This window comes from Anas acuta, chromosome 17, assembly GCF_963932015.1.
Source record: "Anas acuta chromosome 17, bAnaAcu1.1, whole genome shotgun sequence".
In the NCBI taxonomy this organism is placed as follows: Eukaryota; Metazoa; Chordata; class Aves; order Anseriformes; family Anatidae; genus Anas; species Anas acuta.
Window position 1 is genome coordinate 11,408,581 of NC_088995.1, and position 18,906 is coordinate 11,427,486.

General features: G+C 46.1%; 1 protein-coding gene across 24 annotated transcripts in view; it reads right to left on the minus strand.

Annotated features, from left to right (window-relative positions):
• The window catches only part of FBRSL1 (fibrosin like 1), a 513,602-nt gene that overhangs the window by 82,860 nt on the left and 411,836 nt on the right, over window positions 1-18,906 (minus strand). For 20 of the 24 annotated variants that reach the window (XM_068654025.1, XM_068654037.1, XM_068654030.1 and 17 more), the window contains one exon: window positions 12,396-12,449. The exons of the other annotated variants lie outside the window; for them this stretch is intronic. In XM_068654025.1, coding sequence (XP_068510126.1) covers window positions 12,396-12,449 — 54 coding nt within the window. The remainder of the gene's footprint in view (window positions 1-12,395; window positions 12,450-18,906) is intronic. 24 annotated transcript variants of the gene reach the window in all.

The following is an 18,906-nucleotide window of genomic DNA, read 5'->3' on the forward strand; positions in this document are numbered from 1 at the left end:
CTCTCAGCTGGCAAGGAACAAACAAGCGAGGAGGAAGCTCCAAGATGCCACAGCAAAACAACAGTCCTCTGGGATCGACCCTGCAGAAGGCTCTCCACAAATGCTGCTGTGCTTTTGTGTACCTGTAACTCTGTGTGGGCACAGGCAGAGCTACGGGATGGCGAGCTGCACAGGAGAACTACCTATGTCACCACCACCTTTCAGACACAACTGATTTTATTTATACAAGAGCACTGCAAGTGGAGTCTCCCAGGAATTTACAAGGCTAGGAAATTAAAACTGCAGCTTGGTCAGAAGTATTAAAAAGCCTTGGTGGTTCCGTGAAGCCAACAGCCCCCGATGGAGGCTCAACCAGCAACTCCTTCTTGGGTTTTCGCTGGAAAAAGATTAGAAGCACATTAGGTATAATATACCCATATGCTTTGTTTTGCTTCCTTTTTGTTTTGCCTTTTTTAAAAAAGAAGAGTGAGATAGAAACTTCCCCTCCAGAATATTAAAAGTAACAAATTTTAAAAAATTATTAACAAACACTAACCTCAGATCATTAGCCAGCCTGGCAGCAGACCAGAGAAAATTTATAGCCGACATGCAACATCAGCTTTCATCCAGAAATGCTAATTTCAGTAAAATGAATAGTGTGTGGGCTTTTCATACTGCTTTGCATTTGGCTCCTCACAGCCCTGTTTAAAGCCTGGGAACCGGCCATATAGTTAAACTGCACAGATGTTCAACAATCTGTACTTGTGTTAATTACCCTAATGTGAGCAGAAACTCAACAGATCCCTGCTAATGAAGGAGAAAGTTTTCCAGTGTGACTACCGTATGTTTCATTGTCACTGTATTACCAAGCTTCTCCCCCTCCTTCCTCCGCCCCCCCAGCTCCTATTCTCTCCATCTCCTTTGCATTCACATCACCCTCCTACCTCAGCATGCATGAATTGGACCAACTAATGACTGTGTATTCGCAACATGGCAGACACCATTAGGCTGATCGGAGGTGCGGCTGCTGAATTTTAACAGGCAATTTTAAACAAGGTAAGAAAAACAGATTCATCATGCTCCCGCTTCTCCCATCCCCACCCATCTGCCATGCTTCTGCCCTTGCCACGGCTAAGAAACGCCGTCGAAGTGCAAACACACTTCCCCCCCCATAAAGCACAGGAGCATACAAAGCAATGCAAATAGATGTTGCTGGGCAATTGCTGGGGATGGAAGCTGGAGAGTCAGGCACATCCAGGAGGATGGACTGAAGCAGACAGCTCAGGAGCACAGGTGCAACACAGGCGCGGAAGGGCACGCACTGCTCTAGCCAAAATCCGACAGGGGTGCTCCTGCCTGCTGCTCCCCTGTGAGGAAGGGAGAGCCGCCGAGTTTCTTTGTGGAAACTGGAGAGCTGCGAGTTGCGCGCTCAGCTGCGCACAGGAGGCAAGATGGGGTTTCTCGAGGGCACGATAGGAAGCGCAAAGCAACGCTCAAGTGATCAGCACTGCCAGTAGCAATGAACCAACACCGCTTCTCAACTTAACCCAGCATTAAAACATACTCGACCTCTGCAGAACGACTTCCCCCGCCAAGGATCTCGCCTTCTCTTCCAGTGCCACTCTGCCTGTCTCCCAGCTGCCAATCACCCCCAGCCGCTTCTCTCCAAGCCATCTGCTCGGCAGCAGCAGGCCAAGGGCCGGGTGAGGGCAGCCTCCTCTCACCCACTGAGCCCCAGCAACCTGTGAGTGATACCAGCCCCGTCCATAGCCTGAGTTCACATCTCCCTGGTGCCACCGCTTCTCAGTCAGGCTGGGCTGCACCAGCAAATCGCGACACAACGACCCTCATGGGAGCAGCCCTGCTTGCCATGCTTGACTTGGCTGGCAAACCACCCCCTACGGAGGAAGCGGGGGATGAAAAAGCCAACACTGCTCGTTTATTGCAACTGCACTGCTAGCTCAGCCTCTTTTGTTGCTCACAGAGCTGAGAACCTGCAAGCTCAGTAAGGGAGCAGAAGGAAACCGCCTGTGTGGATGCAGGGCCGCATGGCGGCATGTTGCCCTGGCGCCATTTTGTAGCGCTGCTCCTCACAAGGCAGCGCTCGCTGCCCCTCCTCACCCGCAAAGGCCTCAGCTCCCTCTCGAAATCCTTGTTTTTCATAAAGTGGGGGGAGAAACGTGACAGAAAGAGGTGGGGAGGGGATCCGGCATAACCCAGAAAGGGCTGGAAATTATTTAGAGAGCACTTGGCTCTTTTCTCCTACCTCTTCATCATTAGCACTGGAAGCAACACAGCTGTCTAATGGCAACTTCAGGCACCCATGGGCCAGCGAAGCGACATTTTCCACACTTAAATAACACTGAGCTGATTTAATTACTGCACTTAATAGTAACAAAAGATGTCTCAATTTAATCTTCAAACGGCCCTCCAAGATCAAAATACAGCTGGCTGGATAACAAGATGGCCTAGGCCAGCAAACAAGTAGGTCCAATTTGTTCAAGAGCCGCATCCACTCCTCAGTATGAAAGGCCAAGGAACACTTGTGTGCTGAGCGAATCAAAGAAAGCAGTGCTCCTTCCCCCCCTCCCTTCCTGCCCGACTTTTGTTATATAGAAATAAAATAAAAAGGCAGCTGATTCATGGGTAAAGAAACGCAACACGATAAAAGAACAAATGATGATGTTTGGGAGAGAAAGAAAAGAGGTAAGAACCAAGATTTAACAGGTTTTGTTTTTATAATCCTTCAAGATGATTAAGAATGAATGAATCAGATTAAAATCACATGGGGACAAAGGAAGGTCTCTAACTCTTGTTTTTCTTTCCATACTGGACAGAAGGAGACAGCTCATTAAGGAAAGCCCTCAAGACACAGCTACAGTGAGGAACAACCAAGCGTTTTTTGAAAGCATCTGTTAGCTGTGTTTGGGCAAGAAAAAGTAGGGAAAAATTAACCATTTACTTCTGACATTTTCTAATTGTCCATACTGAGTTGTGATTGTTACTTTTTGCAAACCCTTCTGAGAAACGTCTCGCTTTTCAGCAGCTTTCAATGCACATTCCCGCTGACATGACGGTTGGGTCTCTCCAGGCACCTTCAAGGAATTTTTGAACTTTTTGCACATTCCATTACAGCTACACATGGAAAAGTTAAAGCCAATCTTTCAGCCACTGCAACGTATCTGCAATCCCCTGAGCAACAGAGAAGCCTAAATAAACATTTGTGTTGTACACAGGATATAGCTTTCAAAATTCCTCTTCAACTACTGATAGTAACTAGGGGCACACAGCCCACTTTTTGATCTAAATCCTCCTCATATTAATTACAAGCAAGTTCACTAGAAAACAGTTTGTGGAGCTTTGTGGGATTACTTTGGACTGACAACAGTCTGTGGGATGTTGCGGCTGAAAGCTTAAAGGTTTTTCTATAAAAAAATTTCTTAACTTTTTCTCTTGATGAGGAACCACAATTTGGTAACTTGTGTTCCAATTTTCTTGGAGCCTGTGCATTGTACTGGAGTGTGTTTTTTTGGGATTATGTTGCCTTTTTTTTCCCCTTTCCTCAACATACGCCGAGCTTGCTCCAGGTTTCATGATAGAAGCTGCCAACAGTGGTTCTTGAACAACAGATGATGTCATTGGCATCTGCACCACAAATTTGGAAGAAAGCAGAGGGGAATTTGCTACAACTCTGGTGACCATCCTCTCACCAGGCTGGGACACAATAGATGAAGATGTCTACATCTGAAATGATCAGGGTCAGGCCATTCAGTGGTTTGCTCAAACACTCCGGCAGGCATGAGGCATTTAATCAGACAACCATGGAGTCACTTAAGTGGAAGGGACTCTGAGAGGCCATCTGGCTCAACCTCCAGCTCAACAAGGTAAACTTCTATGGCCCAGCCATTTTAGCTGAATCTGCACCCAAATACTGGGCTACTTACCGCACTGTTCACTTAAGTACCTTCATCTCCTAGTGACTTTGACCCTGGATAAAAGTAAGCTTCCAAAAGAACCTGATTATGCAGCAAGCTGGGGAAGTACACATTGCTTCAATTTATTATACAACCTTCATACTGATCTGTATTCATGCTCTCAAGCTGAGAGAATGGTTCCCTGGAACTTCAGACTAGCTGGGTTCAGATGTCTGAATGGCAACAGGGAATAGAATTTCTCACCTCTCTGTCCAGATGGTTTCATTTAAAAGGGGCTGAACCTTAGCTTAAAATCACTTTCCCAACCAGTTTCAGTTCTAGATCACTAACAGGAGGTCTCGAGGAGGCACACGCTACTGAAGCTTGAACAAGTGAATGTTTCCAGTTTCCATGTTTGTTTAAGTAAGTGACAAAGATGGGGGACCAAAAGCAATTCCCATAACTAGACTACACAAGTGCAACCAGCTAGAAAATCTCCCGCCTGCTTGCGAGAAGGCAGTCAGGCTGCCTCGGACCGAAAGAGGGCTCTGCTCAATGGCCTCTGTGCACAAAGTTCCAAGCATGAAACCCTGACCCCGCTGCAGCCCGTGGCAAAATTCCCGTGGATTTCCTCAGGGCAAGGATGTTCAAACCTGTTCAGACAACTCATAAACCACCATTTCAAAGGCATACCTTTGCATAAGATTCCCAAGGACCTTTTGAGTTTTGACTTAAACGCCTGGATTATTTTTACAATTCCAGTTATGGGTTCTTTGTTTGCGGGGAGTTAAGCAACACAAAGAACACAGCGAGAGTACAATGGAGGTATTACCATGCATGATTTGTCTTTAAAAAAATAATCTTTCTTTTCATGAAGTTATAGATCCAATTTCAGTCTTTATTATCACTTTGCCATGTGAGAAAGTGGTTCCCAATTTTAATAAAGGAAGGGAGGGTCATATTTCAACAAGAGCTAAAATGCTTCCTGCAGTACAGAAGGTGGAAAGCTCTTCTGCTCACAGCTACTGCAGCCAGATTCAGAGAAGGAAAGGGAAATAATTCCTCCACGCTGAGTAAATAAATATTTTCTAGGATACAGCTAATGGTGGGCCGTAGCCCAAAGGCACCTTGTCTGATGAGATCATTTCTGACCCATTCTTTTTAAGGGAAATTAAGGGAATGCTCTGCCAAGTGCATATTAACATTTCACTTATCACCAAACTCAGGTCCAAGCAAGTATGAGTTCTGCTGCAGCCTACAGAGCACCACTGGACTAATAAAAAACTTTCCACCATGTTAACCGAGCTGGATAACGAGCCACATCCACTGCCTCTGAACCTTTCCCTTAGCCTTCTCAGTCATCTTCTTCCCCAAATCTACTTCACCCTTAAAAAGGAGTCTGTGGTACATTTAAGAAGGTAATCATACAAAACAACTGTATTCTGTGAAGTATTACCAGCTTAACCCAATCCACAAAACAAAAGTAGGTGCTGCCAATTCACGCAGGCTTGTGCAATTTACCTTTGAAGAAAAAGCAACATTAGAGGCCCACTGCTCCCATTTCACGTTACTACACACATTTTGCAATGGAAATTCTGATCGTGTTTGGTCAGCCAAAGCTTCTGATCTATTCCAGTTTAAAAGGCCTTATGGAAATTCCTTTTTCCCTGAAGATGACCAATAGCCCTATTATTTTACAGCCTTTCCCATTAGACCCTGTTTACACTAACATTGGAGCCATATTAGCAAAATCCATCTTCAAACATAGTTCTCACAGGCAAGCAGCAAACATGGTTTTGTAAAATTATTTTAATATTGTTCCATCTCTGTCTGTTTTGGCGAAGGAAATGAAATTAGTTGCAACCTGAGCACCAGAAGCATGGTTTCAACATGGCCCACGAGGTGAGCAAGACAAAGGTCTGAGGCAAGGGACGTGAAACTGCCTTGGTGCGGTGCGGCTCCTCTGCAGCGGGTGGGCAGAGCAGGGAGCCCCCCACCTGCGTCGGGGCCGTGCTGCAGGGCACTGCAGTGCAATGTGGCCCCAGTTCTGACCGTCGGGTTCGATGCAAACACAAAGCAAACTGCACGTCACTGCTCTCAAATGGTTTTACTTTAAGAGGCTGGGAAAGTTAGCGTCAGGGACTGAAATACTGACTCCTCTGGTCAAGAAACCAAGAGGCTCCTTTCAGCCAAGTGTGATCTCCTTTTACTCCTCAACCTCAGCAACTACAGAAAAAATAAAGGAAATACAGAGCCCTTTGTAAAACACCAGATCTACAAGCTACATGGCCATCCAGCGAATAGGGATGTGGTGCCACTATTCTCGTTTTCCACTCGGAAAAGCGCAGGCACAGGCAGAAGAGGTGCCTCGCTGAGCACGGCTGTGGCACTGAGGAGCACACCAGACAAGCCTCCAGCCATGGGGGCAGGCTCCTGGGGCATTTTAGGGATCTCGAGCAGTGTTAAGAGGAATGAGATGTTATTCACTGCACACCTTACTCATTCTTATCTATTCCATACTCCAACTCTCAGGACAAGGAGTAAAGTAACCCTCAGAACCCAGCAGCCACATGCAAAGACTTTTTTACTGAAATGCCAGCAACCAGAAAATCAGCAAGATGCTTTTAGACACATTTTAAGTCAGATCCAGAAAGAGAAATGGAGAAAGCAACGCAGCAGAAGCAATGAGCATTTTTATCTTCCAATCTTCTTGCATGTAATTCCCAGCTAAGGGATTTAGCTGTGATGAACAGGACTGCAAGATACAGAAGCCAGATACAGCGTGTTTGCGATTCCTCCCAGGTAGGCGAGTGCAAAATCCCTGCCCTTCTCTCTGCCTGGGCCATTCATCTTACCCAGGTGATAGAAAGCCACTCTCCCGGCGGGTGGTCCCGCTCTTGCAGACCGTAATGCCTAATTGTCACAAATCAATTCCAACCTCAGTGCTCAGGCTGCTGCTACCCTGGCCCCCTTTCCATCCCTTTCTCTTTAAACGGATCGCAGCCCAGGATCCTCTCGTGTTACTAAATCAATCCTTGGACACAGCACCTCGAAAAAACAAAGAGGCAGCAACGCGTGGGGCTGACCGTGGCCAGGCGATGAGTTGACGTTATGCAAGGCCAGCCTAAAAAATGTCAGCTCGGTGTGCCTGCGCGTGTGCACACACACATGCCTCCCATTTTATTTTTTTGTTCAATTGGAATTAATCAGGCACGATAAACACTGTTTGTCTCCTGAAAGCAGCAGTGGGGGGATGAAATATGCCTCTTAAGCTTATCAGCCTCAGAGCCACTGAAGAGAAAGCTGGCTTCTAAGCCCAGGGATAATGGGCTGTCCTTTCAGGAAGGTATCAGAGGTCTCAGGAGAGGGAGACAGCACAATGGTGTGACCTTCAGCTAATAAAGCCCACCCTAGAGTCCAAAGAAGCTTGGGGAATATTGACAAAAGTTCATATTTACAACAGCCTGGACTCCTTCCAGATACCATTACCAGTTTAGAGAGCTGCAGCCTCTGTACATACACTCACACAGGCTTTTATTCTGCCTCCTCCTTTCTTTCTTTGTTCCCATGCTGACAAAAAAAAAAAAATTAGTCAGAAAATGGCAATTCTTCCGCTAACAAGGCCCCACCAGCATCTTTTTTAATGAAGAGAGTTATTTAAAATTTCAATTTCAACCTCCGTGCTATCCTCTACTTGAAGGAGATTCAAGGCCTCTCGCAAGGATTCTCAGTGCGTCATCATGCTCATCAGGAAGAAAGCATATGTGTTTTCGTGGAAAATCTGCCGATGTATTTATACTTTTTTTAAACAAAAAGGCAGCCAACATATTGTAAAATGAGAATTTTTTTTTTTTTTTTTTTTTTAAATAGGCACTAGCAATCAGTGCGGTCCCAGTCAGAAATACTAAACCAAAGCTTTTTCGGGCAGAAACTGATCCCTTCCCCCTTACCCCGGTCTGCGTTGTGGTTAACAAAATGAGGTTTTTAGCCCATAACTGGAGTGCATAGGCACGACTGGAATACAAATAATAAATAATATTTTAAAAACTATTCATGCAGTAAGAAAAGCCAATTTCAAAACATAAAAACTGTTTGAAGTGAAAGTTTCATTTTTCCGCCTCCTAAAGTAGTTCCAAAACAAACATATAAAAATAAAGGTTCGGAGGAAATCTGTTTTCAAGGGTAATTTCACTGAAATCAATATTAAATCTCAAAACATTTAATGGAAATAGCATCTTCAGTGACAGAAGTGTTTTGACCACACTTTTCAATCCAGCCATGCCGGTCTGCCGTTTCTATTTATCTACCCCATAATTCATATTTGCCATCCTGAAAGCGATCTTGCTGTGTTTCAAAAGGGATCCAAGAATTGCAATAGGTCAGAACTTCTCCCACATAACATCTTCTATAAGGTGCCCCTGCATCTTGGCAGCCTCATTCATCACACTGCTATTTAACACGAGGTATGGCCTTGAGACCAGGGGAAGGCGGCTCAACAGACCCCTACAGAGACCACAAAAATACTGCATTTTTAGCCATTGCTTTCCAGCAAAGAGCCCCTTTCCACCAACAGCTAGAGTTATGCCAGCTACACAAGCAGTTTTCCAAATTCTTAGAGTTTTGGCCCAAGTATGCATTTTAACTGTCCTCTTTTCCCACCCAGACGCATTCAACAACCGGGAGTTCAGGTGTCTGGTGACAGCCTGCCTGAGCTGGAAGCAGTCAGGTCAGGCATTCACGTTCTGCCTGCTGCTCCCTCACAGACAAGGCTGGTTGCATCGAGGCTAACAGGACAACGCACGCGGGGCCTGCATGGCCCAAAGGACTGGTAACAAGGAGGGAAGCCTTCAGCTGACAGCCACCATTTCAAAACCAAGCCTGATCCTACAGACAGCCTGTCCCTGTAACGAGGCCTGACATCCTCCCACTGCACAAACTGAGGTATGAGCACCCAGACCCCCACGACCTCGGGTTGTAGGCACCGCTCCTGCCTCGACTGCAACCAAGCTTTGATCAGTGTCAGGGCTAACCACCCTCTGTCCTTGCCACCCAAAGGTGCTCCCAATTCCATCTGTACTCCCTCCAGAGGTGAGCTAACAAAATCAGTAAGTGGCACTGAATTCAGGAGGTGGTGTAAAATACCAGAGAAGACATACAAAGAGAATGAGGACGTCAATATCGCCATTGGGAAAATGAAAACACATTTGTCTTGGAAAAACATCAACTAACTGATCTGTGGGGAAATGATACAGAACCATGCTACTCCGCAGGAAGGAGGAAGTTGGGAAGGTGAAAGGTATCAGGTTCCCCCCGCAGGGATCAGTAGCTCTGCTTGGGAAAGCCAGAGCTGAGCAAGCAGAATGCCCATCGCCACCCCACCCGAGGGCAGGGGGATTGAGAGAAAACCTCTGAAGCAACATAATCCACAGTTCTCCAGGGGTGAGATCAGGTGCTACAGATGATGACCTAAAATATTCAGATTCAAAGTCCCAATGTAACCCAAGCAAGACCGATGCTCCACACGCCGTGCCAAGGATGTGAGGTTACATCTCCTGACGCTCCTGGCTGCCTCCAAGGCCCTAGCTAAGCGCTTTTCATTGCCTAACCTTTAAAACATAAGTTTTTATTTAACAGTGAGTTCTTATTGAGAAGCTCCAGAGACGAAAGTGCCTGGTTGTAATTTTATACCTGTTTTCTGTGGCAGAACCCCCGGCTATCAGGAAACCACAGGGCATTAAGTGTACCCCAGCGAAGCAGACAGGTCCAGGACACGCTTTCCAACTGAGAGTGGAGGGGTAACTGCTCCCAACTGCTGCCCTCCTCACTTCCAAACCACCAAAAAACTCAGCAAGTCTTGCTTTTAGGACATGATTCTAACACTGAATGTTGGAGATAAAAGGCTGAATAAAAAACAGAACAGGGTTTGTCCTGAGAAGCTCCGAATCCCACCTGTGGCTGACGCAGGCCTGCTCTCCAGTACCCTGTCTTTGAGCACTAAAATGAGAAACCCAAATTACCCAATTGTGGTGTCACATGATGTAATGCAACGCTCTTGTCTTTTTTGAGCCAAGAGATAAAGTAATCAGGGCTTGAAATTGCTACAAATTACGACCCAACATTAGCTAAGACCATGGCGAGATATCAGAGGCCTGCTTCCCTCAGAATTTCTCCTTGCTGCCGTGACGTGCTCACACTGAAAATCTTCTCCTGAACAACTGCCTGCCTAAAATACAGCACACCCTTACCATAAAGTCCTTTGTTAAAACATCTTTGCCATAAAGCTGCAAAACCTTGGCTCCCAAGTACATTAAATCCTTATAAACCTGCCTTCATTTTAACCGCGCAGTATTTCAAGACACAAAGCGCTTCTTCTGAGAGATAGCACTTTAATGAGGAAAAGGGTAAAATATATAAACCAAACCTCATTATAGCATAATTTCTAGGAGACAAGCACGCTGTTATAAAAAAGCCATGGCAATTGCATTTCACATGGCTTGAAGATTTAATACTTTTAAAGAGCCACTGCTACTTTCAACCACTGGCATTGTTTTGTTCTGAACCTAACTGAAAGCAACCAGAATCACGGGCCCACCGTCAGCTATATATTTTACATTCAGTAAATTCTTGCAAATGGCAGATTCAAATCTACTCCATGCTCACAAAATATAATGCACGTCAGACAGTGAGAGACTGACTACATGTTGCTGTGCATACTTTTACCTTTAAAACCTCTATTCTTAAAGGTTTCTGATTTAAACACGATGATGTAGCATAGACATGGTAAATTACCCAAACCAGAGCCAATTCACGCTGGAATGGAAGTGCTTATAACGATACAGCTTGTTCAAAGGTTAACAGTGATGTCAAAAGAAACTGCTTAAAAAAAAAAGGAAAAGAAAAGAAAAATCTATGGTATAGACATACAAATGAAAGTGATGGGTGTCACACCGTTTAATACCAGCTGTCAGATAAGCCAGGGTAACAAGGACATCAAAGGGGCTGCAACTGGTTTCAAGAAGTGAGAATGCTGGATTTTTTTTTTAAAAAAGCTGAAACTTGGTTACTTTCTACAAAGTGTCAAATGGAACAAATCCCCCCAGCCAACCAGAAACACTTCAACGGAAGAAAAAAACACTCTCCTGAAAAACAACCTATCTATCTTTCTGCAGAGCATCCTGAATTACACTGGTCTGGAAGACTTAAACTTAATCTAATCAAGAAGCCATTACTGATTACAGTTCTTACATATTAATCTCCCAGCTGTAACTTCTGAAATGAAAGCATAGCAATGATTAGGTATTAGCTACAATTGATAGAGAAAAGAGTGAAAACAGATGAGTGCAAAAGTCACCTGAGATAACTTTTTTTTTTTAAAGAAGCAAAAATCCACAAGCCCCAAATAACCCCACCCCAAAACCAACAGCAGCTGGAGGGGATGCACTTCGCAGCAGCTTGACTTGAAGCACACGTAACACTGATTGATGGATACTGATAGTGAAGACACTGGTGGAAAATTAAACCCGACAAAGCAACAAGATTGAGAGAGGTTTTTTTGTGTTTCTAGGTATTACTTCATAAAATTATGCAAGAAGGGTCAGAATTTCAGCAAATGATCGTTTTAGCTACTGTCACAGACCTGCATCAACTGCAGTACAGAAGCCTGGCACGTAACTGATGCCTATAACCTGGTTAGGATAAGTCTTCCCCCTTATCTCTGCTGTAGCCTACAGCGAATGAAATTCTGGACTGACGGGTGCTTGTTTTCTCTGATTAACAGAAGGTTCAACTTGGCATGGTTATGGTGATGGAGTAGCACTCCTGATGGCAGCTCTCACAGAGGACATCTGAGGAGAACACCATGAACCAACACTTTGTCCAAACACAGAATCAGTGACCTCGCTGTTGGGTCCTGCTTCTGAGATACTCCTACAATTGTCATTTCTACTGCTGTGCCTCTTCTTTCCAAGCTCTGAGCAAGAGGCCAACAGATTCCTCCCCCGCCCTCACCACTCCCTGGTAAACCACAAGAGGCTTTTCCAGTTCTTATCAACTTTGCCACAGGAGAAGACAGCAGGCTGGACGAGTCTGAATGAGTATGTCAGCACACAAATTATCACAGGATGTCTGGCATTTAGGTAACCCAGCCTAGCACGTGCCTTCCCTTAACTCAACTCTTCTGCTTAGCTGGGCAAGGAAGAAGACAACTGCAAGCGAGTGCACATGCTATTTGTTGCTTTACAATCTTCCCACTTTCTCCCTGAGTAACAGAAGAATTGGGGTGCTAGAAATGAGAAGGCTTAGCACAAATGCATAATGAGACCCTGCTAACAGGTTAACCGACATGGAACTGCTAACGGTGAATTGGCTTGGAGACAGCAAAAGAAAAAAAAAGCAAAAAAGGGGAGACAGAGAGCAAGAGACAGAGACAGCAACCAATTCAGCTGCAAGAAATCAAGCTAAATCAGTCCCAAGTGCCCGTGTTGGAGAGACTTGATCTCATACCTTGCTTGTTATCAAGGCACTCCTGATACGAGTCAGCTCCAGTTCCGTTGAGGTCTACAGACAAAACAAAAAGTTTCATTCATATCAAACGTAAATATTAGAAACGTCTCAAATGGCAGCCTTGCTGGAGCAACATGTTACGTGCAAATAGCGCTAGTTTTTTACGAGGCCATGCGGTTTTGCTGACATCAACTGTGCTTTGTTACCAACGAGCAGCAATGAACAGACAGCAGCCAAGTGTGGGAAACGTACATTCGTCCTCAGCAGTAGGTGCTGGGTGCTGTCCTCCCAGCCCTGCCTGCCTGCCCTCACGCTGCTGAGGGCACCAGGGGGATGCCACCTGCATTCCTTGTGCCCAGGGAAGATGGAGTGTTTGGATTTGCATCTATCATTATAACTTCTCCTGCAGACCCTGTGAAACCATGGGTTGAAACCACTGGATCCTGACGGACAGGCTGGAATACACTGCTTTTTTGCTCATGGTGCTGCACTCCCTTTTGGTTTTCAGCTACTACATCATGCTACAGACAACTGAAAATACAAGAACACTTCCCAAACACTACTCTTCCATAGAGCAACGTAGTTACCACTAGAGTTATTTTATCAGCAGCAGGAGAGGAGCCGGCCTGTGCTAGGAGAGTGGAACAGATGCCGAGGCTCCTGTAACCCACAGTGCTCCATGCAAGGAAGACACCGCCTTTGCCCGTGGACAGCATCCAAGCACTGCTGAGATCACACATGTGCTGCATAAACAGCATGGACATCACCTAACCAAACCCTTCATCTTCATGAGAGGTTCAACTTCATTTCCTCAGCTGTGCGCAAAAGTGGTTTGAGCAGTAGGTTAGCAGAATCAGGTTACAACAGGGCTTGGACCTCAGAAGCAAACCAAAGAACGTCCGCCCCTGTGTGGCTTCTCCTGCTTTACAATCCAGTTCAACCACAAAAAAATGGTTCACATGGTCTTTGAGAACAAATATGAAATACATCTGTAAACCCTGGGCAAACTAATGCTCTTTCAGCATCTGATGTGCACTGCATGTACCACGCTATGTGTGTTTGCACGCACCAAGGGTCCTCAAAACGTGAATGTTTTGTACAACTCCAGCATGAGAATGCAAATGGTGCTCAAGTCAGTCCTGTCGTAAAACTGAGGGTAGGGAACCACTCAGCCCACTGGTGGCCTGGTACTCCTACCATCCCAACTCCAGCTGCACTGGAGGCAGCTCCTGCACCAAACTGGTTTTGTCTGTATGATCACAAATAGGACAGCCACCAGTGTGGGACCCAGAGTGGGCACCCCACCGGGGCAGACGAGCTGACCACCCAGTGATGCTGCTTCAGCCTCACCGCCAAGAGCATCAGCACAACAGCAAAGAGCCAACTTCTTCCTGACGATGTTCTTCAGGGCCCAAAGATTAGAAATACCATTCTCAGCACAAAAGGCACACGGCAGCTACCAGCTCCCACCCAGACACCTGCTATCAGCTTTATTTCTGCACCTGCAAGAAGTGACCAGCCCCCGAACATGACGGTTTTCTGCCATCACTCGTGTGGCGAACGCATTCCCACACAACCTGCCCTTCTGCCTTTGCTCAGCCAACAGCTGGCGATGGTTCCTCGCTCATACAAAGAGATCCCAATCGCAGTTAAAAGGCTTCACGTTCAGCAATAGTATTTAATGAACAAAAAAGCAAAAATTAAAGTTGCCCCACCATTTGTGTTGTGTAAATCCCAGATAATAGATCTTCTCCCTAATCCTAATGAGGCCTTCCTATTAAAATCTTTATTAGCTTTCAGCTCTGCAGATTGCCCAAAGGCTCATCAGTTTCCCTATCTCTCAGTACCAAGATCTGCTTTAACTTTTACAAATAGCTCTAAGATATTTCTCAGCTTATCAGCATTGCCAAGCAGCCTGTCTTATCATTACTATTGCAGATAAAATAAATGAGCTCAGGATGATATGAATAATGGCATTTTCTGTAGGCTGGTTTCCCATTACATTTTCAACAGATTGTAGATTTAAACTTCAGCACAAAAGGAAAAAAATAAAACAGCAGCAGAGGGGGAAGGGTAGCTTTTTTCCCCTTTCCATTTACCTTCACTGCCTTGCAGCACAGGCTACATTTTTAAGCTCACCTGATGTGAGCTAGTAATTAATTTTGATAGGGAGCAGAAACACCTCAGCCCTGCTTTCTCTGAAGACCAGAAGCACAGCTACTTCTGGGATGTTTTTTCAGCTGCATTTGTTGCAGAGAGGCGAAGGCGAAATTGCACGCTGCCTAATGAAGCCATCTTCATTAGTTTGTTCCTTTCCCTAGCAGCCTAGGAACGCCAGCCAGGTTGGGAATTGAAATCATGAAAAGCAACAGAACCGCATTTGAATTAAAAGACTGGGCTACAAAGGTCTCCGACGTCTGCTCCTGGCTGATTAGCACGAGGCGCGTGCGGCACAGAGCGGGTCTCGCCCAGCACGCTCGGGGTACGGCACAGCGCTGGCAGCAGACGAGGAGGCTGAGAGACGAGCACATCCCTTCGCCTTCCCGACAGCAAGCAGGGAGGTCATGTTCTGGCAACCATTTTCTGCCTGGTCCCTGCAGCAATCGCTACAGGGTTAAACGCTTTTCCATTCCCCAAATTCCTAGCCCTGTCACTGTATCAAGGTTATCTATTATTGGCAGTGACAGGTGAAAATTAATCTCCTAATTATTTCTTGCTGCGTAATCTGCACTGAAGAAGTAACATAAAAGGATTACAGTACACCCTCTACGGAAGGCTTTGCTAGAGAGCCAATCATCCGGGGAGATACAAGGTATGCGTTACAGAGATAGTTAGGAAGGATTTCCAACCATTTTGAAGGCAGACTACCCTGGAGCTTTACACCCAACAACTCTGGAGCAAGGATCTTAACAGCATAAACATTTCTCATTGTTGATTATTGCACAGGGGAAAGAAAAAAAAGGTTTATACCCATCATGTTGCTGATTTTCCTTTGGTATAGCAACTGCTGCAGAACAGCATCCATGTACAGATGCCATTCTCCCCCCCAAAAAACATTATGGCAAACTCGCCCTGCTTGCTTTAATCGCAGATGAAGAGCCTCATTACAGATTGCCCTGCAAAGTAACTACATTTTCCACAAGAATATCAGCTAGGCTAAGTACTTTCAGAATATGTACTTTTTAAATCCCATTTTATAGGCAAGCCAGAAGTATCTCCGGTAACACAAGCAGGCACCCTGAAATGGTGCCTTCACGTGAACTCCAGCTCCTCACTTCCCACCCACCAGAAAGCAAGGCTTATCTTTACAGCATCAGAGTGACGCCTTTTATTTAGCTTCAGCCCTTTCAGTGCAGCTGGGTAAGCCAAATGGGTGCTGTGAGGAACCGACTGTCCCACGTCCAAGCCAACAGCCCCGTCCTAGTTGAAGTTGGGACGAGCCAGCGATCGCAGGGTCCCACTCCTACCACCCCGAGTGTCCGTGGCTACCTCAAGGGAAGCTCTTGAGCCGTGACGTGCCCAGGAGATGGATAACACAGGCACCTGTGAAGCTCTGGGGGGGAACGAGACAGGGCAGCAAGGAAGATCACTGCCCTAGCATCCCCAGCTGCCATCGAGCCCTTCCACCAGTATCAAAGTACTTCCAGTTTCTTTGATGCCGACCTTTTCCACCGGACACAAACACCGAGTTCCTTTATGCAGTCTCTCAGCACTTCATGCCAGCGCTGCCTTCCACCTTCCTGACAGCCAAGCCCTGCCACGAACCCAGAGAGCCCCGCAGGGGTTCACAGCACGCTGCCACCGCTCTGGGGCAGGTTTCCAACCCTGAGCATCTCGCAGCCTGCTGAACCAGAACCGGGCACTGGGACTGAGCTGAGCCGAAATAAAAGCACCCAGACACCCCTCAGGCCCTGACTGTCCCGAGAAACCGAGCCCTACCTCGCTAACTGCAGTGTGCCCCAGCAGCCACACGGTGGCACACAAAATACTACAAAATATTATCAATGAAAAGCTGAAATAGGGGGCCTGGACTTCAAAACAGCCATTGCACCTTTAACTTCCTAAAAATAGTTGGAGCAACGCGGCCTCAGTTACCAGAGCCGCCATCAGGGGTCACTGCACCACCTCGGCTGGTGGCAGCCGCCAACCGCTCTGCAAGCACTCGGCAAAGCCGCAGCACATTTGTAACTCCGGGGGAAAAAAGCTGGACGAGCCATCTGAAACGTTACCAGGATCACCGGCACACAGATTGCAAATGAGCAGCTCAAATTAGGCAAATTCCCCAGCAGTGACAGAGGTGTGAAGGTTTTTCACCCCTTCCCTCTGTTGGTTTTCACACCTCGCGGTCCGCGCGGGAGCAGGCGCTGCCAGGTAGCTCCGTGCTCAGGTCCTGAAGGCTGAAAGCTCTCGCTGGGCTCTGAATGTAAAAAATGCTGAAGTGGGAAGGGCAGGTGTGGGGAAATTAATTATTTTCCTGGTGCAGGCAACTGCTACTAAAAGTGTAAGGACAGACTTCAGTAATTTTTAACAGGCGCTTTCTTCTCCAGCTCAAAGTCAGCTCTGAGGCAGTCCCAGGGAGAGCACGGGGACTCTGGAAGCACGTCTCCAGCCACCTGGGTTGATGAAATCCACGAGATCACATCCATGCATTGCTGGGTATTTCACTTTCACTGACAGGAGGACGAGAGAATCTGTGTTTACACCACGAAGGCTTGAGATTTGCTTTGCTTTAGGACCTTCAGCAGATAAGCACCAACAATGCAATGAAGCCTAGGACAGAGCACGAGCCCTTAATGTTTTACCGTGGTGTTAAATACAGAACAAAATTGACTTGAATCTCATCTTCTGTGGAAGTTTTAATCGCACGGTTACCTAATCTCTTACACAGTAATTATCAGAACAAAAGAAACGTGTGAGGAGGCAAAGCACCCACCTACTAACATACCAGCACTACTTTTAACAAGCCTATTTTTCAGTAATATGTTTTGCTTATGGAAATCTGAAGAACTAATTCTTATCCAAAGGCATTTTCCCCAAATGCTCCATCACCAACCTCATTACGCGATACAGGAATTCTCCCGAGGGATATTATGTAATGGCAATTCCTCCTGCCTCTCCCTAAGGAGCGCGTTTCTCATTACATCTCCTAGTAATTGATCAGTCTAGGAAATCATTTCTGGTAAAACCATATGTTTCTTTACCTGGTTCACTATTCCCATCTTTATTCAGAAGGATGAAAGACTGCAAGAAACCCTAAAATTTCCATTTCTGATGCAGAACACCAACCTCTGCTCAAACGTGCTATTAAGTGAGGAGCAACGCGTTCACCTACCTGCCTGACTTCAGATCTTGTAAATTCATAAAGTCATTAAAATTAAGCAGCCTGCATTTCTTATTCTGATGACACAAATAATTTTACTTCACTGAATCTTCTGTAATTGCTTCAAAAAAGAGTGCTTCACATTCAAATATAACCACGCACCACAACCCCTAGTTATTATGGGTCACTCGACACAAGGATGCTGGGAGTCACAGAAGGAAAAAAAAAGGATTTAAGGCGGAAAATGACATCTACATCTGTGCTCTCCAGAAAGTACCACACAGCACGGAGCAGCTCACTGAAGAATGCAGCCCTTTCCATGGGCACTTTTGTCAACATCCGCACCATTAAATACCTCAGCAGCTCTCAGTTTAAAAAGCAACACCAGCAAAGGCTAGGGTTTGGACCCTCTCCGGGAAGTTAACACTTCACATCTCGGTGTTCCTGCAGAATAAATACTAACTGCTAAATGCTTGCAGTTTATCAACGGAATTCAAAGCACACTCCGATCCCTATTTTAACTTAAAAATACCAGAGCTGCTTTTGACGCTGCCGTTCGATTTGGCCAGCGCAGGCCATGGGTTCCAACAGATGACTGCACGTCCCGATAGAATAACACGCGGATATATTTCGCTCGTTCGCCAGCCTACTGTTTGTTTATGAGCACAGGCTGACCCTCTCTGATAAACAAGGCTTAAGGTTTCACTCAGAATAGCCCACCTGCCAAACAGAATGAAATAAAAAAAAATAAATCACGCTCTGCTGGTGGAAAAGCTGGATGGAGCCGAGCAGCACACTGCCGTCTTTGTTCCGTGCCGTTCATCTCCGCTGGAAGGGAAGTCGGGCAGTCCGAGCCGGCACCTCTGGGCTGCAGGGCCGGGCAGGAGGGAGGCTGCTGTCACCGGGGGAGAATTCTTGGAGAGCACCACAAGTCTCCCGCTTGGAGGAAGTTAATGCCGCGCGTACAAATCAAGCGGCTCGTCCTTGTAAGTCCGCATGTGGGGAAAATCCGATTTATGCATAAACATAAACCTCTGAAGTCAATTCTGATCGGGGATGACCGGAGATTTAACTCCCCTAGACATAAGAATGGGAAGACTATTTTCCTGTAATTCCTCAGCAGCCCTTTCCAGTTGAGGCAGAGTTTCTTCCCAGAATTGATAACGAAGTAAATAATCCCAGCTTCCACTG